This window comes from Struthio camelus, chromosome 2 (assembly GCF_040807025.1).
Source record: "Struthio camelus isolate bStrCam1 chromosome 2, bStrCam1.hap1, whole genome shotgun sequence".
Taxonomy (NCBI): domain Eukaryota; kingdom Metazoa; phylum Chordata; class Aves; order Struthioniformes; family Struthionidae; genus Struthio; species Struthio camelus.
The window spans coordinates 55286277-55307522 of record NC_090943.1 but is presented as its reverse complement, the minus strand read 5'-3'; the positions used below and the strand labels follow the sequence as shown (position 1 = coordinate 55307522).

Below are 21246 nucleotides of genomic sequence, written 5' to 3'. Positions count from 1 at the left end.
AAACCGCTGTGGCCCGGAGGGGCCCCTCGGTAGCGTTTTGAGGGCGCAACGCCCCACACGTTATTTTCAAACCACCGTGGGAGGGGGGGGGGGGAAGAGAAGGAGGAGGATGAGCATGAGCGGCGGGCAGCCAGCCGGGGAGGCGGCGGGGAAGGCAGGGAGGGATGGAGGGAAGGCGGCTCGGCGGAGGGGGCGCTGCCCGGCCCGGCGGCGCCCGGCCGCCCGGAGGAAGTCCCCGCTTCAGCGGCGATGGGAAGTGAAACCGAAGTGCGCAGCGGCTGGCGGGGGAGGGAGCGAGGCGGCGCCGCCGCGGCTTCGCCTGCTGCCGCCGCGGCCCGGCCCGGCCCGGCGCGCCGTGCCCATGTCCCACCGGGCGCGAAGGGGGGAGGCCGAGGGGGGGGAGGAGGGAGAGGGGGGGGAGGAGGAGGGGGAGGAGGAGGAGGATGAAGAAGGGGAAGCAGCGAGGAGCAGCCAGAAGCGGCACAAGAGCCATCCGGAGCCGGCGGCGAGCGGCGGCAGGACGCAGGACCGGCATGAGAGGAAAAGGAAGAAGCGGGAGGCGCAGCAGCTGCAGAAGCTCCAGCACCTGGAGTCGTTGTAAGGAGGGCAGGCTGCTCCGAGCCGGCCTTGCCGGCCGGCCGGGCGTCTGCCAGCGTAGGGAGAGGGTTGTTTTGTTTTGGTTTTGTTTTGTTTTGTTTTTGGTTTTGTTTTAAATTCCCCCTTCTGCCCCCGCCGTAAATACGCCTGGCCCCGTGGCGGGCAGGGAGCCGCCTGTGCCCGTGCGCTGCCCCGTGGCAGGGGGCGGCTGTGGCTGTGCGGGGGGTTTGACACGGTCCGGGCAGGTCTCCTGCCTTCCTGCCTCTGCGGCTTGGCCCTTCGTGCCGGCACACGGTTTCCCTGCGTTCTGGGCAAATCCGGCGTTTCCTCGGTTTCGTCCTTACCTCAGGAGTGCCAAACGCAGAAGCCGAGTCATTGAAAAGATTACCTTTCTGAGCAGTCATACCCGCCGTGCTGCGACTTGCCCAAGTAAGGCCGGGCGCCTTGGCCGCGCAGCCCGCGTCTCACCTGCGTGGTACGTCCTGGACCGCGCTGGGGGATGCCACCGTCGTCTGCTGCTCCCCGGCCTCCCTTAGGGCCACGAGGCCTCGAAACGGGGCAGAGACGCGCCGGGCTCTGCAGTGGCGGTAGTTGTCCTGTCGTTCCAAAACGCGGCCCGTTTTTATCCATGAGTAGGTGTGTGTTTCATTTCTGTACCTGCCACGTCTCTCTCTGCCTCGTGTGCGAGGTGGCCAGCGTCTCCGTTGTCTCTGTGCCTGTCAACCTGAAAGTTGCTCGTGTGTCGCGTTGTTGTCTCGGCGTTTCAAAGCGTCGTCTGCAAAACTTCTTTCTGACTTTACAGTGATTTGTTGGGTCTCTTCTTACAAGTGAATTCTTAGACATCTGGGTGTTGCAGCGGAGAAGCAGAAGCTGTTCAGCAGGTTTCCACTAGCGTGGTTTAAAAAAAAAAATAATAAAACCTTTTAAGATACGCTAAATGAATCCATTAGTAGTCCCCAGGGCTGTACAGTAAAGGGTCTATGCCATTTCATTGAAAGGGCCTGAATGGAATAGAAAGATCAGAAAGTTCACTAGAACATACTTTCATCCTTTCCTAGAGGAAGTCAAATTTGTTGTGAAATGCTATAAACAGCACGCAAAAAGCTGTCGTTGTTAGAAGGTCAATCCCGTTATGTTTTGGCATTTAACGCCTAAGTGTGTACAGTTTTTCAGTTACTGTGTTCTACACAGCAGCTGCTTGCTATTTAGATTTTTATAAATTTCCTCTTTACTGTCAGCTCCAGAGAAATACTGCAGAAAAGACGGGACATTTGTCAGCAAGGTTCTATCTTTAGGTGTCAAATGCAGAGAGAGGAAGGAGTTTATTGTTTTATACTAAGTTTGGCTGACAAAGCTAGATTTGAGGAATAGCCTGATTTGACATTTTCAGCTGAGTATATCTGTGATTCAGCCGTGCTGGAGTAAAGAAATTTGCATTAGTGAGATCTTGGATGGGGGTGGGCTACAGCTACAGAAAAAGAAAAGAACTGTGACTTTATGATAACCGAAGCTGAATCAGATGCACAACACATTGCTGTAAAGCCGTGTGATGACAGCAGTTGGTCCCACACAAGAATATGAATTTGAAGGATGTTTGCAAAAGATGCATGTTTTGACATGACAAAAACTTGGCGGTTTGGGAACACTCTTGTTCAGTTTACTTGCATCCAGGTATCTGTGTTGTGCTATAGTTCTTAATGATTATTGGCTGAGTAAAATTTAAGGGAACGTGTGAGGTGAAAGTTTTAACACTGTACTATTGAAATGCTGTATTTTGTCAATTTATTTGTCTGTGCTAAGTTGCAGAAAGCAGAGTAACTATATTTCTATTGCTTTTCAGCTATGAGAAACCTCCCCCGGGGCTAATTAAGGTTGGTAAATATATTTCAGTAAATTTTTAACATTACACGGGGTTTTCACCCAACCTGTCTTTAGCCATCTGCCTTAAGTGTCTAGGTTATCCATATAAATTACAGAGAGAAGCAGGTGCTTCCAGAGGACAATTTGGAGCTCCTCAGTTACAAGCTGGTCAAGGGTAACGGAAAAAGAAAATGAGGTAACATTACTAAAAGAGTCAGGTATTTTGCATTCTTTATGTGTTACAAGAAAAAGAAATGATACAGAAGAAATAGGTTCCATGTTAAATGACAGCCTGTATGTACTCTTGGAGTATTAATTTTTTACAAAGTTTTTAAAAAATGATTTTTATTGTCCCTATCTTTTTCTATAGGAGAATGAAACAAAACCAGAAGACTGCATACCTGATGTACCAGGCAATGAAAGTGCACGAGAATTCCTGGCACATGCCCCAACAAAAGGGCTTTGGATGCCTTTAGGAAAGGAAGTCAAAGTTATGCAGTGTAAGGGTGACTATATGCCAGGCGTCATTGGACCTTCTCATATCCATCCTTTTACTCTGGGGGAGGGCAGGATGTCTGGTAGACAGATGATGAGGTCCAGGTAGACTGGCATCACATTGGTATGAAAGCAACTAGTACCTTGAAGGCTGTAATAGCTTTACGTTTTATGGAAGTTGCATTTATCAGCAAAACACTTGTATCTCTATTTGTTCCAACAAAATTAAGATATTTTCAATATAAATACACTTCTTTTTTTTCCTATTCTGAGCTGGCTCAGAGATGCAATTCACTGCTGCTTCTTTTTTTAAAGGTTGGAGGTGTAAACGTTATGGACACAGAACAGGAGATAAAGAATGCCCATTCTTTATTAAAGGCAATCAGAAATTGGAACAATTTAGAGTAGTGAGTACAAATACTGTAGTATTATTACTTGTATTTTTAATACTGATGATGGGTAATCGTGCAAGTGAGGAGAAGCTTATTAGATGATGCTCTATTAAGGACTTTTCCTGTCTCAAGTGGAATGTAGATGCCGAAAATCTCCTAATAAAGAAAAAGCTACAGGTGTGGTTGGACGTTTGACTACTTTGCAGAAAATCTACTCTTCAAGAGGAAAATAATTAATATTTACATTTAAATTGGAAATCTTCAAGAAGCTGTTTCAACCATTATATTCAATCAGCCCTTACAGCATAAGTTTTAATGATAAAATATCAACGTAACAAAAAAAAAGGTTTAGTCAAGCTTGAGCTGCCCTCATTACAGCTGCTTCAAGCCTTCCGCTCTCACTGTGAACAACCACATCATGAAGCCTGTTGTCTAGGTCTGTAGACCAGTCATTGTCTACAATTCTGATTTCCTGCTACATGAGGTTACGTCTTAGTTTTGCAGATTCTTTCTGCGTTCCTTTGTCTTTTAATACAACTTTTCCTATTGTTCCGCACTGTTAAACTGAATTTCAAACTCCCATCATTGTGTTGTATGTCCTGCTTTCTAGCCTTGAAAACGCAATCTGGACTCATTCTGGCCAATCAGGATACTACTGCAAATAGAATTTTTAGAGCATTCCCATGACTAGATTGCTTCTATCCTTCATTTTCCCTCAAGCTTCTTCTCTGTTGCATCAAACTCTTGCTTTATGTCCGAGGCCTTTCATGGTGTATTCCCAACATTTTTCATTTACTGCTGAAAATTCAGTTCCCACTGTTGGATCAACATTTGATGTTTTTTGTTTTGGGTTTTTTGCTAAATTTCCAACAGAAATGATAACATCTTTTTGCTGCTTTCTTGTTTGGGATGAACTCACCTTAAATATCTGCAAAGTTTATTTGCTATCTTCTTTCAAAATTATCTTTTGCTGCAATGCAAAATGTAAAAATTAAGAATGGTAATATGTAGCATGCTGGGACAACTCATAGGTCATTACCTATTTGTCTTATATTCCCTGCTACTGTATTCCTGCATGCTTGTATCCAGATTTTTAAAATGTGCTATAAAGGCACAGCTCTTATTATTTTGAACTTCAATATTTATTCTTTGTCTAGCTATTCCTATAGTACCTCTGTAGGGACTTGTTAGTAATCTGTGTTTGTAGAGAGAGAGAGTTAGGATAGCTAAGGAGAGCCCTCTTCATCGTGTAACTAGATAGGCTTTTCCTACAGTAAAAAAATCAGGCCAGATTAACCACAATGTTTGCCAGAGTCTGAGAGCATGCTTGTTAATTAAGAGCTTGCTGAGTGTAATTCATCTTTTGATAAAAGCCTCTGTTGGGTTGCTTTTAGTTATCGTGTTGTTTTGCTTTTTCTTAAGAATTACAACAGTCAGTGATAAAACCTTTTCTTTACCAAAATCGGATTTCTGTTTTCCACTTCCAAAGGCACATGAAGATCCAATGTATGATATAATAAGAGAAAATAAACGTCATGAAAAAGAAATGAGGTAAGTGCATCTCTAGTAAACTGCATTTTCAATTTAAGTTCTTAACTTTGATAACATGTTATTAATTTGAAGTGTAAGTGAAATGTCATTGTAAGTTACTCACACCAGCTCAGAACATCTTTTAATGGGAGTTTCTTTATGTTAACAGAGACTAATGCTTTTCTGCTTTCTTAATAATCACGCAGTAGTATTTCCTACCTCTCTTTAATTCTGTTAGCTTCTATATTTTTTTCCAAAACAAAATTTTAAGAGAAATCACATTCATTTTCACTGTAACTTTCAGGTACTTAGGTTTTTTAGGCACCTAATAAAAACAGTTCAATTCTCATTGACTTCATTGAGATGTTTTCTAAAATTCTATACATTAAAGTGCTTTTGGTAGACATGTAGGTATGGATTTAGAAAGCTAGTTTCAGACCCCTGATGATGCTTCTTATATGAAGCCATTATTCAATAAACAGAACGGCAGAGTTTGTTAATGCTTTCTTATCTGTTGTACTGCATCACTAAGATACTGGACAACCTTTAACCTGCAGGTAGCACATGCAGTTGTACTACTGCTGCAGATAAGTTGCTTTTTTTTTTTTTTTTTTTTTTTAAGCCAAATTCATGGAGAAGATACTGAAGACAATAAGATAAGCAAGGAGTCTCTCCCCGTTTGCTAGGAATCCATGAAAGTATAAGGAGTGTTGCCTCTCAGAGATACCTATGGATTTAAAGTAGACTCTGCTCTGCCTCACTGACACTGTCTGTATCAGCAGGGAATTAATTGTGTGTCATAATCCCAGTATGCATCCATGTTTGCATAAGCATAGAACTTCTTATGGTAGTTTGACGATAGCTGTTGCCTCCAACAGTTTTGCATACATATATTAAATTACATATTGGCCGATAACTTAGTCTTTCTTTGATATCCCATGGATTGGAAAGTCCTTGAGAACAGAGTATATGCTTGTCTGAAGAGAGGTTGCCTATATCTGTTTGTGAAAACTGTAACTGCGGCTATAATCCAGCAAAATAGAAAGCGTTCCCCTTCTTCTGCATGTAGCTTCCATCACTCAGGCTAGGAAGGAAACAAATGAAAGCTAGAATAAGTTATGATGTGTAGGAGAGCTAAAGAAGATTCTCATTCACATTTTCAAATGTACTCAGGATACAGCAACTGAAGCAGCTCCTGGAAGACTCTACCTCAGAAGATGATGATGATAACAGTGATGACAGCAGTGAGGATGACGACGACAATAGCAGCAGCTCCACTTCCTCAGAATGTAGAGATAAACACAAAAAGAAAAAGAGAAAGAAGGAAAAGAAAAAAAAAGAAAAGAAGAAGAAAAAAAAGAAAAAGCATAAATCTTCTAAATCTAATGAGAGGTTGGAATCTGACTGACAGCAGGTGCCTGCTGCATGCTTGCTGACCCCTACTTGTGAACTGTAAGAAAACATCCAAAGAATGAAGAAACAACCACCAGGAAGGGCTTTGTTAAACTCAGAACACAGAGATGGATACATTAGCATCCTACATTGGCTCTTTTCTTCTGCCCCTCTGCATCACTGCAGCCAGAAAAGAGAGAGATGCATTAAACAATACTTTTACTCAATCAACCGTTATCTCTACGCTGCAGAACCTGTGCTAGGGTCATCTAGCCAGGTCGGACTGGGCCTCTGCATTCTCACATGTGACAATGGCTACAAAGCAGTGACTACCAAAGTATTGCTAACAGATCAGCAGAATTCAGCAGACTGTCTACTGAAGTACGTTTTCTCTGTGAAGTAATCTCATATACAAACCCTCATTGCAACGGGGACTGCAGTTTTCACTGTGCAAAGCATTGACACTTCATTTACAGTAATTATCATGAGCAGGTTGTACTGTATTTTTTTTTTGCATACTGCTGGGTGATGAAATTCACTGTACTCATCCTAGCACTGGCAGCTGGGGAAATAAAAAGCATTGCTGTGGGGGGGGGGGAGGGGGCGCGAGTTAAGCAAGGGGATTTACTTCAAGACAAAACTGCAGTGTTAGCAAGACTTGTTTTTAGAGAGAGCAAAATCTCACCGTCATCACCATTAAAAGGCAGAGTTTTGCAACGCTAAGTGTTCTCTAAACCATAGGATTGGGAGCCAAGCATAAGAGTTGGATGTTAAATACTCAGTTGTACTGTAAAGAACTAACATTTTTAGTTAAGAGGGGGGATGTTTTCATGTTGGAAATGAAGATGTGCATTTCTACATACAGCTCGGTATCAGTTGTTTTGATACATCTTGAGTTTTTTTCCTTTTTAAAAAGGCTTGGGGAAGTAAATTCCAACTTATTTTGTACATTTAGTAGTTATTGTGTTTATTTTATGAATCATACTGCAAGAAGAACATAAATATGTGGAAGCATTTCAAAATGGTTTTCAGGTATATGCATGTGAGCAACAGAATAGTAGCAGAGAACCTATAAGCTGAAAGAAGGGACAGTTACGCGTATTTAACTAACCTTGAGGACTGACAGCAAGATTTTCTTCTGAATAATCTTGCAAGGCAGATGTGACTGAAAAGATTGGTACAGCTATAAACTACATTAGACCAACTGTCTCTTTCTGAAAGATCAACAGTTAGTGATACAAATCTGATTTGAGGACCTAGATGTTTATTGGTACCTTGCAAAGAATAAAAAGAAATGTAGATTTGCTCTGAAAGGACTAGGTCATGTTTGATCCTGTACAGAACCTAGTCTCTTCAGTTGCATTTATATCAGACAAAATGTATAATTATATAACATCATTGTCCATTAATAATGAAATTCAGGAACAATAGACTAAAATGCACTTAAGAACATTTTTTGAGAGCTCTCAACCTTTGGAAGAGAAGACAGGGAGAGCATGTTAAAAAATGTGTTTTCTCCAACCTTTAAACTCTGAAGCATCTAAAAGTCATTTAGTAAAAACAAGGCCCCATACCTTGTCAGTCATGCACAGTACTTTCTGTGAAAAACAAGGTGGACAAGGCCTACTTATAAGAAGATTCTTTACCTCTCTTTCCCCTCCACTGCTTTGGTGATTTTACATCTTGAATAAGCAATAGCAACAAAAGGATAAACCCATTCACTGGTAAAGCATGTGATCTTAGGTATCACTATATCCTAGCAACTTTATAAGAAGGTGTATTGATCACAGCAGTAGCTTCAGGTGGAACTACTCAGATTATCATAGTGCTGGAGCTTGAATATTCTGGAGTTGTTTTATCCTGCAGTGCTGCTGTTAAGCAAATCTCCCTGTAATGGGATTTACTCACCAGTGACTCCCAGCAGCTCTCTATATCAGTATTCTCATGAACTATTTAGAAGCTCCTGGTACTTTCACCAGAAAGAGATTTGAGAGGTGAAATGGCATGAGAAGATTTATAATAGCCTGGCTCTTTCACGTGTTCTCTGTACTCCAACATGTGATGCTGAGGAAGAGTGCTTATAGTATTGGTGATTGTTGGAAAGATGCTGGAAACCATGATTAATTAAGTACTCGCCCGGTACATTCCGAGAGACATCTTGCACAGGTTTCACTAAAGCAGAGCCACCCCAAAGGCCTCTTTGGTTATTCTAGCTTTTGTCATTTAAGATTCTTCTGAAGCTTAATTTAATTAAAACAAATTTATATTTCCCCTCATAGTCTTTCATCCCTCCCCTTGAGCTGTTTTATGGAATTTTACCTATCAGAATTCACTGTTTGAACAATCAAGAAGAATAACTTAAAGGAAGGGCATTCTCTTTTATCAGATGTCATTCAAGAAGAACCTGTTTTGAAATACTAAATCCACATTCTCTGTCAGACTAAAGGTCCATATCTTTTCCAGTGGTGGTCAATAGTAGATGCCTAGACAGAACAGGGCAAGCTGTAGTGATATTTCTGTTATTTCACCAAAATGCTGCCTCAGCCTCCACTGCTTCCAATTCAGGTACTTTGAGTCATACATGATGTTTGTTTTTAGTAGCCTTCTGTGGATTTTTCTTAAACATCTCGTCACTTCTTGTGAACTCTAGTATTCAATTTCCTTCAGCAAGGAGCTCTGCAGATTAGTTATACAATGTCATGAAACGTATTTTCAAGTTGTCCCCTGCTCATTTCATACACCCTAGTTCTTGTTTTGGAAAGCATGTGAACAACCAATTTCTATACATCATCTCCATGCTATTTGCAATTTATTATAGATTACTATCATATTCCCAGCCCCTCCATCACTCTGAGTGTTTCTTCTTTTTAGTCTTTCCTATTCCACGGTCTTATAAGACTCCATTGTCTTATTTTGATTGAAAGATCTATAATTAATCTTTCCCAACAGAAGGCAGAAAACAGGGCCTCGTAAAAGGGAAAGTTTCATGCCACACAGGTACCAGCAAATTGAAAATTAATATAGAATTAAAACCTAACAAGCCAACACACCACTTGCTCCAGCTTAGTGGTTACACCCCACCCGCTTTAACAGAGGTTTTAGCTACAAATAATGCTTTAGAAATTGAGTCTCACACAATAAATCTGTCCAGCAAAAAAGCCAGTATGGGAATCTCAGAGGCCTCTGCTGTTTGTTGCTGTTTTGCCAAGAAGCAAATAGATTCTTCAACTGCCCTTCAGTAGATTTTGCAGAACGTGTGCAATCTTCAAAGTCAATACAATACTGCTACAGTTACAAGCTTATAATACTGCCAGTACTGCAGTTACTCATCACCAGGCTATCAAGCTTCAGAGGGAACAAAAAACTGACACATACGTGCGTGTCTAACTAGAAATTAGATCTCGGGAATCATTGTGACTAGTTACCTGATTGAATGAAAGAGCCTGGCCTTTGATTCATAGCCTTTTAAAATACAGTTTGTAGTTCACAGCCTTTCTGAACCACAAACATTTTATCCACTGGAACTTTAAACATGGTTCTAGGCCAGCTAACTGAAGATGCAGTCTGCAAGTCATCAATGCTGCTTACTGAAGAAGGAAAAAACACTGGAAGACTTACTTTTAAGGGCACAGTACTAGCTTCCTGTCAGAGTAGAGTACACCATATATAACAACTATCCAGAGGAGCATTTTTGGAGCACTTTAAGCATTCACGCACGCTACTTTAAGCGCAGAGATAGGTTAATAGCATGGGTACAGTACAAAGTTAAGAGATTCATTCGTAATAGCACTTGTTTTCAGACAGAATCCTGTTTACACACTCCTACTCCCTCACACATTCTTGGGAGCTTGTATCACCAGGCCCTAAATTAGTTCTTAGATCTGGCTAGAAAGCACAGACCAGTATAAGACCGGTGAAAGGATGGAATAGCATGATTTTGGGAGGAGTACCTGAGAGATATTAGCCACTCCCAAAGAATGCCTTCTACTGCCTGACTATTCCCCTTACCAGAAAAGGATCAGAAGATAGCCAGTTAAGTCTGTTAGCAGAAGTGGCTTAGTATTCAGTACTAAGGCTGCACTCAAGTTCAGGGAAAAAGTCAATCCTTACAGGTTTCAGCTACTGCCGAGGCTTACTTCTAGGTTGTCACTTAGCCTCTGAGTTGAGCAGATTCCAGCACTCATTCTGCCCCATCAGAATAAAGTCTGGGAGAACTGTCTCCCCTCTAAGAAAAAGATCACTTAGTCCTGTATTATTCAGGGCAAGGATAGTATGAAAGAGCTCTTTGCTTGAAAGAATCCTCTTCCTTTTTCCCCCCTTTGAGGTTCTGATAACGATGGATGTCCTTAATAGGACAATGGATGGCTTTATGTAGCACAAAAGCCAAATAAGGATTTGTATTCTGTACTTTCTTGTAGCGTTCAGACTAGAGGGGAAAATAAAAACTTGGTATCACAATGTTAATGTGGATCCTTTCCCCCAATAGCTTGGGGGAAAGATAATTACTGCAGCTCTTTAATAAGTAAATTCCTACAAGTGGTATTAACAAATAGCAAGATCAAGGATCACTTGGGGGGGGGGGGGGAGGAAATCGCAATATTCCTCACTGACATGAAATACAGTGTAAGCTCAGTTACAGGTTAAATTGGTAATAGGTATGCACAGAGCTTGAATGCAGCTGTAGGAAATGCTACTTTTGTCTCCATGGGCTATTCTAGGGCACAGACAGAATAAGTGCACGGAAAGAGGAGGCTGAGGAGGCAGAAGATAAGACTTATCCCCAGTTCCCCCCAAATCCCTTAAAGAAAAACTGGTTTCTACAATCTCACCATCTTTCTCACTCATACTACCACTTCATTCATTGTTCTCACATGGCAATACTATCTTTCATAGGCTAAAAATGGTCAAAAGTCACAAGCTACCCACCTCATCTAGGTAAGTCTACTTCAGTTATTTCTAATATCGCTCAGCAACAGACCTACTTTTATCTTAATACCACAGAAGTGTCTGTCTCTATAGAGAGAGACCCGCCAAGGACAGTATCAAGGACAGTGATAGGAGTCATCAGTAACAAGTTAGTGAATGGGGTAATGCCACTGTTTAAAAAAAAAAAATTTGTTTCATCTCCCAAGTCCACCTCTCCAGTTACAGGTCTCCATGATTTAGCTATTCTTTCACTGAAAAAGAAAGTGGGGGGGAAGCACCACATCTACTCAAAGCTACTTTTTTTATAGTCTTCAGTCATGCATTTAAAGACAATTTCAAGGCAGTTCTTCAGCTCTTATAAGACAGAACTTGACTTGACACAGCTTTGAGTATTTTCCTTTATACTTCTACAGAAGTAACTTTACAAAAATCCCACTGATAGAAGAGAATCTTGCACATATGTCTATACCATACAGGCAAGCTGACTATGAGATGAGATGAACCGACAGGCATCATAGTCCTGCAGAGCTTAGCTGGTATGCAATAACATCAATACACACACATCCCTATCAGAAGCTTTTTTGCTTCCATGTATAGATGGAATACAAGAAGTCTCAGAATGCAACTCTATTAAGTTTATTTAAATAGTGGTGTGCTATTTACAAAAGCTGGCTTAATTTAGTGTTAAATATAATTCTATTTTTTAATAGTGTCCTCAGTCTTTACAGTGTTACTTCCTGTCCTTTAGGAGTGCACAGCAGCTTACAAAATATACACAAGAGCAATAATTAACTTATGGATTTACAGAAACTTCAGATACATTTGCGTTTCCCCTCCTGCCCCAATATTTTGGGTTATCTTCTCTTATAGAGTGACCTTCTTGTTCCACGCCCTTAAAGAGAAGAGGGGAGGGGAGGAAAACAAAACAATTAAAAACCCACAAAACTTGAGTTATGTTTGAGTCTGCCTCAAACAATGTATGTCAGTCTGCTTCTAAGGGAAGACTAGATCTCAATAACTGGCTTTTCTTATTGCAGGAGAGGACCCTGGTGGTTGAGATTAGAACTATGTATTCAACTTCCCAGCAAGGATGAACTGGGACAGAAGGATGCTGGACCGCTATAACAGAACAATAGAAGTTCCACATCAAACACGCAGCATATTTTCAGTGTGCTCTGTAACTACACTGAAGTTTAGGAGCACATCCAAGACACATTGACTATTTTGGGGAAAATATAAGAGGTAGTTTGTAATTGTGCAAGTATCCCAGATGCTCTTACTAAAAAAGATGAGCAATTAAAGGTGTAACAATAACATTTAAATAATTTGACACAAGGACTGACAACAATTTTGACTAACAGGATGCTTCAATCGCTTTAAGTTGTTTCAGACTCAGAAAGATGAGGGCTCTTCTGGTTAATATTGTGTTGCTCGAGATAAAAGGAGCATCTTTTCCTTGTGTTATTTCCTCATTGGATATTCTAGTTAGCTTTATTATGCCAAATTGTTCTTTCCTAGAAGGAAGTCTATTCTTTAACTAGCTTTTTATGCATATGATGCTTTTTGATTTATAACCTTTCTAGAATCTCAGACACATTAAAAGCTTTTTTAATTATTGAACCTACTTAGACAATGTAATTTGCCCCTCCATTACTTTTCTCCTTCCTCCAAAGGAGGAGGAAGTTCTTGAACTACAGTTCAAGTTCTTTAGAGCTATCTATATGCATTTGAGATGCATCATATTGCAATATTTTGGCTGAGACAGTTCTGTAGTTTAAAGAAAGGTGTACACTAAAAAAAGTGACCCAGGACTGAACGTGTAAGTAGTAAAACTGCCTGAAAAGCAACTAGACTTTTTTTAAGTTAAGGAACCTAACCTGCTCAATGCTACAAGAATACTCGTAGCTAAGTGAGTGGGTGTTCAGAGTTTACCTTCCCCCTTCCCCCCATCCTGTTTGCATGTGCTGTCATTTCACAGATTATCCAATGTCCTCACAAATTACAAACTGATAATTATTACTCCCTGAGATGGTAACAACAGAACATTTAAGAGTCTTTTTTAGCTTGTAGCAGTATACTAACCTTTGCGCACATTGCTTTTAGGCATCTCCCACACTTCCAGTTCTTCTACCTCACATCTTGTGTCTCTGCGTTTGGAAGGGGGCTTGCCTATTCTTTTCTTCTTTGGCTTAACCAAAGGCGGGCAACCTAAATAGCCAGATACAGCTTGTGTTATTTCTCTAAATCAATAATGAAGCAAATTTAATTCAACTTTCCCCTATTGGTCTCAAGAACATAGTGTTCTTTTTTCCCTTCCCTGTACACTGCTCTGTACCCGTTTTAGCGCCAGATAAAACGGACACTACAGCTGCCAAGCAAAAATCCACAACATTTAATCACTATGTAACCCTGATTCTAGCAGCATTTGTTTTGTGTTACAACTTCTATAGATATTAATGTGGCAGAAACAGAGCCCAGTGAGGGTTGGCTAATTCTGCTCTAGTCCACCATTCAAGTGTCCAGGCCTAATTGATTGGTGTCCAAGTCAAGTGACCCAGTTCACCCACTGCCTTAATAGATCTGAAGTGGTAAGTCATGTTTTAAGTCATGCACCACAAGTGTCCAGTTCTAGAAGTCAAACGTAGCATATGATATCATTGCTAGAGCAACATATTTTGCTTAGCCAGAACCCCTTACTTGCAGGGCACTTAAACTTGAGTAACTTTGAAGAAACCACAGTCCTAAGATAAGCCAGGTTTTATAAAGGTAATACTTATTTAGTGCTTTTGAATCTCAAAAGGTGAGATTCATTGGCACAAACACACCATTTGGAAGAAACTGATTTCCACTTATCCAATACTGAATGCAATAGCTTACTCAGACTGACTAGGCTAGGGAAGGAAAAGGAAGGAGGGAGTAATGCATAGCCCAGGCACCCTCAGTCTGCTCTAGAGTCTGTGACTTAAAAGAATGCAAGGGACATACTGAAAGTTAAAGATAACAATTTTATAAGCACTTATGAATTCCTGTGAGGAACTACTAAGGATTCTGCTAAAGTAAAGAGTTTCCAACTTTGATATGGTAGACTGGCTTAAAAAAAAAAAAAGTATTTTGATGAAGTCTATGCCAATTGCTAATACAGAAGGACATAAGCCCTCCCTTGCAGGTGACAAGCCCAAAATCCTTAGTTGCTCAAGCAGGAAAGCAACACTCTAAAGAACACTAAATCACAACACTCTAAAGAACATTCTACTGGGCTGTTGATGCAGGGAACCTGATGCATAATATCAGCCAACTGAAGCCAACAACAGAAGAGAAATAACTCAATCTATTCTAAAGATAACTTCATACTCAGTTACTTGATAGGCTGGTCATGTAATACTTGAAAGCACAAGACCAAGGACAGTAGTAATACTCAGAATAGAGTAAATGCTAGAGTTGTTCTAATAGCAGTTAAGCTGAGAAATGCCCTTGAAGAGCATCTAGAAACAGCTAAACTCCAGGTAGATCTTAAAGAAAAACACCCTACTTCTAGCAAAGTAAAAGGTTTTATAGTTTTTTCCAGAATAGTTTTGACTACTTCTTTTCCTTAACCATATCAGAAGGAATGATCTCAAGATAACTTGACAGGCACCAAGCCATAAATTTAGGAATCCTTAGAGTGATTGGAGATCATTTAACATGCCCACACACAAACAAACAAAACACACAAACACTACAGGAACTTGGATCTGTCAGTTCAAGACATCAAGACAATACTGATCTCAGAACAGAGTTTTGTGCTCAGACTTCCTTTAGCAATAGCAGTGCACCGGTGGCTGCCCACTAGTTTCTCTGAACATTAGCCTATGCAGCTAATAGATGACTTGCTATATGTTCTACACATCAGGGTTTGGCAGTACCTTTGCACATGCACTTGAGAAGCATTATCTGGGTAAAGAAATAATACTACAGTTTATGCAATAGAAGCTTTGCCACATCAAGATTCCCCATGGTATCTTTAAAGGCAAGCAGCTGTAGCACATCCTTATTCACATGTTTGAGTTCAGGAAGGATGTGAAATATCCTGAGAAATATTGGACTGACAGGCCATTTCATCAATACCAGTGCAATTAGAATTAGTTTTATTACCTTCAGACCTTATTAAATCACAAGCTGTGGTGCTTTGCCTCATATCCTTTCGAGCATTAGAAAACCAAAAACACACTGAGGAAAGTTGTACCTTGTTCTTTGCTCTTGGCTGGAGGTGAGAGACTACTACGTATTCTGCTTGTAAGTTTGGGTTTAGCACCACTTCTAATCCAAAACTCTTCAGCTGGTATCACCATGTTTTCCCTTAATAGCCTTCCTAAGGGGAAAAAAGTTCATTTCAGATCAGTATCTAGTTTTGCTAATGTTAATATACTATTTGATCCACATCACAAGGCTAAATGCAAAGGTAACCACTGAATCCAAGTCTATTAAAAAAACACACACAGAAGAATATAACTTTCTAGAGATCCCACTTCACAAAAGTTACCAGTAGCTTTGTACAGTCTTCAGATTTAATTAAAGAAAATAAAAGTTTAAGAACACTAACCATGTTGTTAGAATTAGATCACCCTGTTTTAGATGCCTTTCACAATACAAGACACTGTATGAAAACAGCAGTCACAAGTGCCTTAGTAACTAGTTATGAACCTTGACTGTCATTCTGCTCATTCTCACTTCAGATAAACCTAATTTCAACTAATACCCACCTTTTATTAAAGGGAACAATCTTTTCCAGACCAAAGTAATGGTTTGACACTCCTGCTGTCAAGAACATAAGCTATACAAGGTATGACCATCAGGTTACAGGGAAGTTAGCCCTACTTAACCCACCTAACACAGCTGTGGGACAGGACAGTTAGAATGTTTGTATAGATTTAAAGAATCAGTTTCCAAGATATCATTAAACAATGGTAAACAAGTTGAGCTCAAGTGACCTTAAGCTGCTCAAACAAATAAATTGCTACTAAAGTCAGTAAGATGAACATACTTCTATTCAACTCAAAGGAGAGTTTGATGGTAAATCTTTGCTTTAATTCTCTGCTGGTTGTGAAAAATGCAGAACCAGCATGCAACAGGCAAACTGCAGCAAACCCCTTGTGCCTCAAGAAAGAGAAAAAAAAAATGCTTCAGTACTTCTGGCTCTAAGCCAAACCCGAAGCTACAGCATCCTTTTATCATTACAATTTACAGTTACAGTTAGGCCTTCCTTGCATTTTCTAACTATTAACCAGCACCTTTTCCTCAGTGATTAGCTTACCTCCCAATAACTTCTGTAGTACTCTCTTGTGTTCAAATCCTTCTTTTTTTGCAGTAGGCCTCTTTCTTCCATAATATCCATAGTCACTGTATACCACTTCATCCTGTTCCTTCCCCTTTGGCTTATAAGCTAGACCAATATTTTCACCAAGCCCACTCTTGGTTTTTATTCTCTCTTGGATAGGCCAACTTATTAACTGAGCTGGTATAGCATTTTTAGGTGGTTTCCAAAGCACCTTCTGGCCAACATGCCGGTAGAAACTTCCTTTATTAGGTGTCAAGATTCCATATGGAGTAGCTTCTTGAAAGAAATATTCAATTTCATCCACATCCTCCTCCTCCTCCTCCTCTTCCTCCTCCTCATCCTCTCCATCTTCATCCTCCTCTTCTCCCCTCACAGAGTATTCCTCCGAGTCCTCAGCTTCCAACAAACTCTTAGCAGCTTTTTTCTTGAGAGAATAGATTTTTTTCCGGCTAGAAGACCTAGGAAGGGCTCCCAGCTTTCTACCTTTACCAGAAGCCTCTTTAATCTTCATGGTTGAAGATTTTTTGACATCCTGGCTATCAAAACTGTTGATCTGCTCCCTTCCTACCACTTCATCTTCATTTAGGGACCCACCACTTTTAATTTTCTCTTTCTCCAAGCCCTCTGTACTCTTCTGGAAAGTGTATGTGCTTTTCTGAAGCACGTAGTCGGGGACAAAATAAGACACCGGGGCATTATCAAGTGAGGAACCTTCCTCTCTAGAGGACATCTCATCAGAAGAAAGACTGAGTACACTTTGACGTTTCCGTTGTGGCAAACACACATCATAGTTGTAGTTTGTGTCCATGTTGTCCAAACAAGCCAGCCAGCTGCTAGAAGGAACATACTTCTCAACTGACTCATCACACCAAATACTTTTATCAGTTTGACTTTCATTGGTTGCACTGTGGCTTAGATTCAGCTTTTTCTGCTGTAAACTCAAGTCACTCATTACCTCCATACTAGATGGGAGCAGTCCTGCTTGTTGACTAAGGCTGGACTCTTCTTGAGAGGTTTTTGAGCCTGTAGTTCTTTTAGAGCTAGATTTCTTGGCTACTAGCACATCCTGTCTTGCCACTGGTTGATCAATGCTAACAGATCTGGCCAGTTCTGCTATTTGCACTGCCATGGCTTCACCTGGAGGAGATTTTGCCCTTTGGCTTGCAGTCACTTGCTTTTCTGCATCCAGCTTCACTTCATTATTTTGGACCTCTTTTTCTTGCATAGCTTCAGCACTCTGTTTTGAAGGCAGAACAGCTTTTCTCTCATCTATGTAAGTTCCTGGCACCAATTTCTCCCCTTCATGAGGGCCATATATCATTCCTTCACACGAACTAACAGAAAATAAGTCACGCTGCACTATATTCTCTGGGACTGGTTTACCACTTGCCACATCATACAAAGGAATAGTTTCTTTAAAGGACTTCCACAACTGAATTGCTGGAGAGCCATTTCCATATTCTATTCTTACTTCCTCCTTCTCAAAGGCATAGCTTCCAGAAGGAAGGTTTCTATACTGTGTAGAGCTAGAAGGGCTTTTATTATGAAACTCTCTGTCTACCACAATGGAAGATCCAGAAGAATCTTGTTTCTCTGAAGTACTTTCAGTCTCTGTACCTATACCAGAAGAAACACAGGCCATATTTCCTGCATCACAACCTTTCGTTTCTATATGGGTATCTTGATGCTTTTTTGGCTTGTTCTCAGGCTGTCTAGGATCAGTCTGCGTTTCCTTTGTCTCTGTTTTTTTCCCAGGGGTACTATAGTGTCTAAATCGTGTTGCATGATAAAACATAGGGGAGGGTGGGGGAGCATTAAAATAAGGCCTTCTGTTAATTCTTGCATGCATTGGATGCTGTGGAACAAAAAATCCAGGGTACTCATGGAGTGCAACAGAATAAAATGGAAAATATGGATTTCCACTTCGGAAGCCTAGACAGTGGGGTTAAAAAGAAAAGAGACAAATGTATCTTTTTTCCAAAAGAAATCATTCTGATTAATAACTGCTTGCATACAAAGGAGCTTCTACAAAATCTGACCCTTAAAGTAATGCTTTCAAGTGTTGATGGCTGAAGTGTAAGTCTTGCACAGAAACCCCAGAGAGGGTGCCATGTTATGGAACAGCTTATCTAGACAGCTACACTTTGTAATTAAAATTTGATTTTGTCCCAGGAGCATGCACTAATTAGGTTTCCATATTTTCTGCTATTATACCCACTAAGTCATAGCACCGTTTTTGAAAGACGGCTGCAGTTATAGGTAGCAATTAGCATATGTATACTATTTACATTATATATTTAATAGTACTGTTTCTTTGTGTGATTTATGTTTACACAGAGTGTGTATGTGCTTGTATGAAGCTCATTTACACACATACACTCTTAGGCATATTCTAGAGCCCTATAGCTATAAGATAATAATATTTTGCTTCGCTTCTATTCTGCGGAAACAGATACCTTTCAATAGCACTACAGTTAACTAACACTTCAAAACCTGGATCTTTTGAAGACTGAAAGACTATGTTAATTCCACTCTAAACTCTCAAGAGGCTTCTAAACACATACATATACATTAATCTCCTCCACTCTAGTACTAATTTACTAAGCATAACTACTTCAGACGGCTGCCATTTACCTTACCTGGCGCAGGTACGCAGTATGGATTATACGCATGACTGAGGTACCATGGATTTGGAAAAGGCTGTTGTGCTGTTGGCTGTGCATAAAAAAATGGTCTTGTGTGGTTTGTGGAATATGATCCACTTTCTGAAGCTGAGGCAGTATTCATTTTTTGTTTCCCTCTTAAACACTGAAAAAGAGAAGCGGTAAGTGACTTCAACATATTCTGTGCAGCTTGACAATTTCATGCCCTGTCAGAATTCAACAGGCATTTCTCTCCCTATCCTCACCTCTAGCCCAATGAGCCAAAACCTTTCCCCTGCAGACAGATTACCCTCTAAATAAAAGGTAGAAAACTGACATTGCTGTGAAGTCAGAGATTTTAATTCTCCTTTACCAAACGAACTTATGTACTACTCTCAGTACTTCAAGCCAATCTCCCTCAAGCTTCTCCAGAACCCCATTTTAAAAGTCACAAAACAGTCATAGGATTTATAACTTTAACATAGCTTTATGGGCATATGGCCATACAAGTAGTATGCCAGCCAAATGAAAAGCTAACATTTGATCAGTCAGTCTTGATCAAAAGGCCTTTAAAAAATTAGCTGGAGCAGTGGAATGCTTCACACAGTCAAGGGTTTGGTGCTTCATAAAAAAGTCCTTGTAGACATCAGCACACATGGTGTCTTTGAGCTCACAGTAAGAGCTCTATTGATTCAGTATTCTTACATCAGAAGACACTTTAAAACAAAAATAACTAACATAATAAACCAAGTTTTTCAGCAACACAATTCCCATGCTCAAACCAAGTGACAGGCAACAAGAAAAGCAAAATCCCTATGCTTAAGTCCACATTAAGAGCAATATAAAAATTCACTAGTAAAACAGAACCCTTCCCCACATCTATGTATTTCTTCAGTACATTCATACAGCAAGACTAGTCCAGTCCAATCCACAGGAGAGATACAGTGCTGTCAGATACAGTTTATAAACAAGAATAAAAGTAATAGGAGAACACAGAAGATTCAGTGTTTACACAGGAGAAAGACAGCAGTTCAACTATCTAGAGGACTTGAACTTTGAAGTTACAGAAATAAAGTTGAAGTTAAGACCTCTTACAGACTAGCACACAGCTCACACCCAGGGAATTGTCAAAAAGCTTTCAGGAACACTGGAGCCCTCTTCAGTTTCCATCTAGAACAGCCTGCCCAACTCACCATAAGAACCAAAACCCTATAGACTCTCCTCACTCTATTAGAGTAAGACCCCCCCCCCCCCAATGACTTTAGCAAATACAGAAACAGGAAAGGAAAAAAAAAAAACCTACACAAACAATCTACTCCTCCCCCATTAGGGCCCCTCAAAACTAAGGTCCATGCTGCTGCTGCTTACAGCCCAGCAAGAAACTAGCTGAGCCCTCTTTCAGCTCACCTTCTTTATGGAAAGCAGCTACTATGGTCCACTCCCTCTCCCACCTGAGGCTCATTTAACAGTGATGGGGGACCCTTCTCCATCAATCAGTGGGAGGAACAAAACACGGGGATAGGAATGGCAGTAAAACCCTTCATCCTGTGTGAAGAAAGCTAGTAGTCTCATCTTGCAGACGGTCAAGTTACATCCCTAAGTAATTCTAATACATCCAGTATTTAGGAATATTTGTAACATTGGAACTTAGGTTAAGCAAGCAATAGGTGTCAAAGGAAATTGTTACCCATCTTCCACCTAAAACCCCACTGTTAAAGACATTGCTTATAGAAACAAAAGATAGAAAGGAGGAGATTAAGTTTACATCTATTTTCAAAGTTTATCAGCTGCTCAGTCTGATTACAAGGAGCAACGCTCTTCCATTCTCACACAACTACTTGGACAGGTGACTGTAATTTTCTTGTACATGAACAAGGGAACTATATACTCAAGCCCAATGTACTCTACCAGGTGTAAACCAGAGTAATTTATGAATTTTATGGTTATAATTTGACTCTGCCCTGTGTCTTACAGGAAATGAGAATCTGATTTGCCACTTCACAACTTGACGTAACCAGAGTGACAGAACGCTACAACTGCCATTGGTATTGGGGGAGATGGCGAGAGAGGAAGGCACAACTAATGCATGACGCACGTA

The 21246-nt window shown here is 40.5% G+C and overlaps 2 protein-coding genes across 4 annotated transcripts; one reads left to right on the top strand and one right to left on the bottom strand.

Moving 5' to 3' along the window:
* The first annotated feature begins 280 nt into the window (after positions 1-280).
* Positions 281-7214, top strand: RP9 (RP9 pre-mRNA splicing factor). 2 transcript variants are annotated; one of them, XM_068935854.1, is made up of 6 exons: positions 281-597; positions 2438-2468; positions 2828-2957; positions 3268-3359; positions 4834-4895; positions 6048-7214. In XM_068935854.1, exons 1-6 carry the CDS (start codon positions 362-364, stop codon positions 6280-6282), a joined length of 786 nt encoding a protein of 261 aa, XP_068791955.1. In that variant the 5' UTR covers positions 281-361; the 3' UTR covers positions 6283-7214. The 2 variants fall into 2 exon arrangements, with proteins under 2 accessions (XP_068791955.1, XP_068791956.1); XM_068935855.1 differs by having other exon boundaries at positions 597-1233.
* Positions 7215-11808: 4594 nt separating this feature from the next.
* LOC104147248 (uncharacterized) lies at positions 11809-19383 on the bottom strand. 2 transcript variants are annotated; one of them, XM_068935852.1, is made up of 5 exons: positions 19146-19383; positions 16483-18438; positions 15415-15540; positions 13275-13400; positions 11809-12084 (listed from the first exon to the last, which is right to left on the bottom strand). In XM_068935852.1, the coding sequence occupies exons 1-5, from the start codon at positions 19345-19347 to the stop codon at positions 12047-12049; spliced, it is 2448 nt and encodes an 815-aa protein (XP_068791953.1). In that variant the 5' UTR covers positions 19348-19383; the 3' UTR covers positions 11809-12046. The 2 variants fall into 2 exon arrangements, with proteins under 2 accessions (XP_068791953.1, XP_009678085.2); XM_009679790.2 differs by lacking the exon at positions 11809-12084 and having other exon boundaries at positions 13270-13400.
* Positions 19384-21246: the final 1863 nt, after the last annotated feature.

What these genes read in the sequence shown, in the direction of transcription:
- LOC104147248 (XM_068935852.1), bottom strand. Translation starts at nt 19,347, where the DNA reads ATGTTGAAGTCACTTACCGCTTCTCTTTTTCAGTGTTTAAGAGGGAAA. An exon ending in ATACTGCGTACCTGCGCCAG is followed by an intron (nt 18,439 to 19,145) that starts GTAAGGTAAATG and finishes CCCACTGTCTAG; the next exon opens with GCTTCCGAAGTGGAAATCCA. An exon ending in ACTACAGAAGTTATTGGGAG is followed by an intron (nt 15,541 to 16,482) that starts GTAAGCTAATCA and finishes TTTTCCCCTTAG; the next exon opens with GAAGGCTATTAAGGGAAAAC.
- RP9 (XM_068935854.1), top strand. Translation starts at nt 362, where the DNA reads ATGTCCCACCGGGCGCGAAGGGGGGAGGCCGAGGGGGGGGAGGAGGGA. An exon ending in CTCCCCCGGGGCTAATTAAG is followed by an intron (nt 2,469 to 2,827) that starts GTTGGTAAATAT and finishes CTTTTTCTATAG; the next exon opens with GAGAATGAAACAAAACCAGA. An exon ending in GGAAGTCAAAGTTATGCAGT is followed by an intron (nt 2,958 to 3,267) that starts GTAAGGGTGACT and finishes CTTTTTTTAAAG; the next exon opens with GTTGGAGGTGTAAACGTTAT.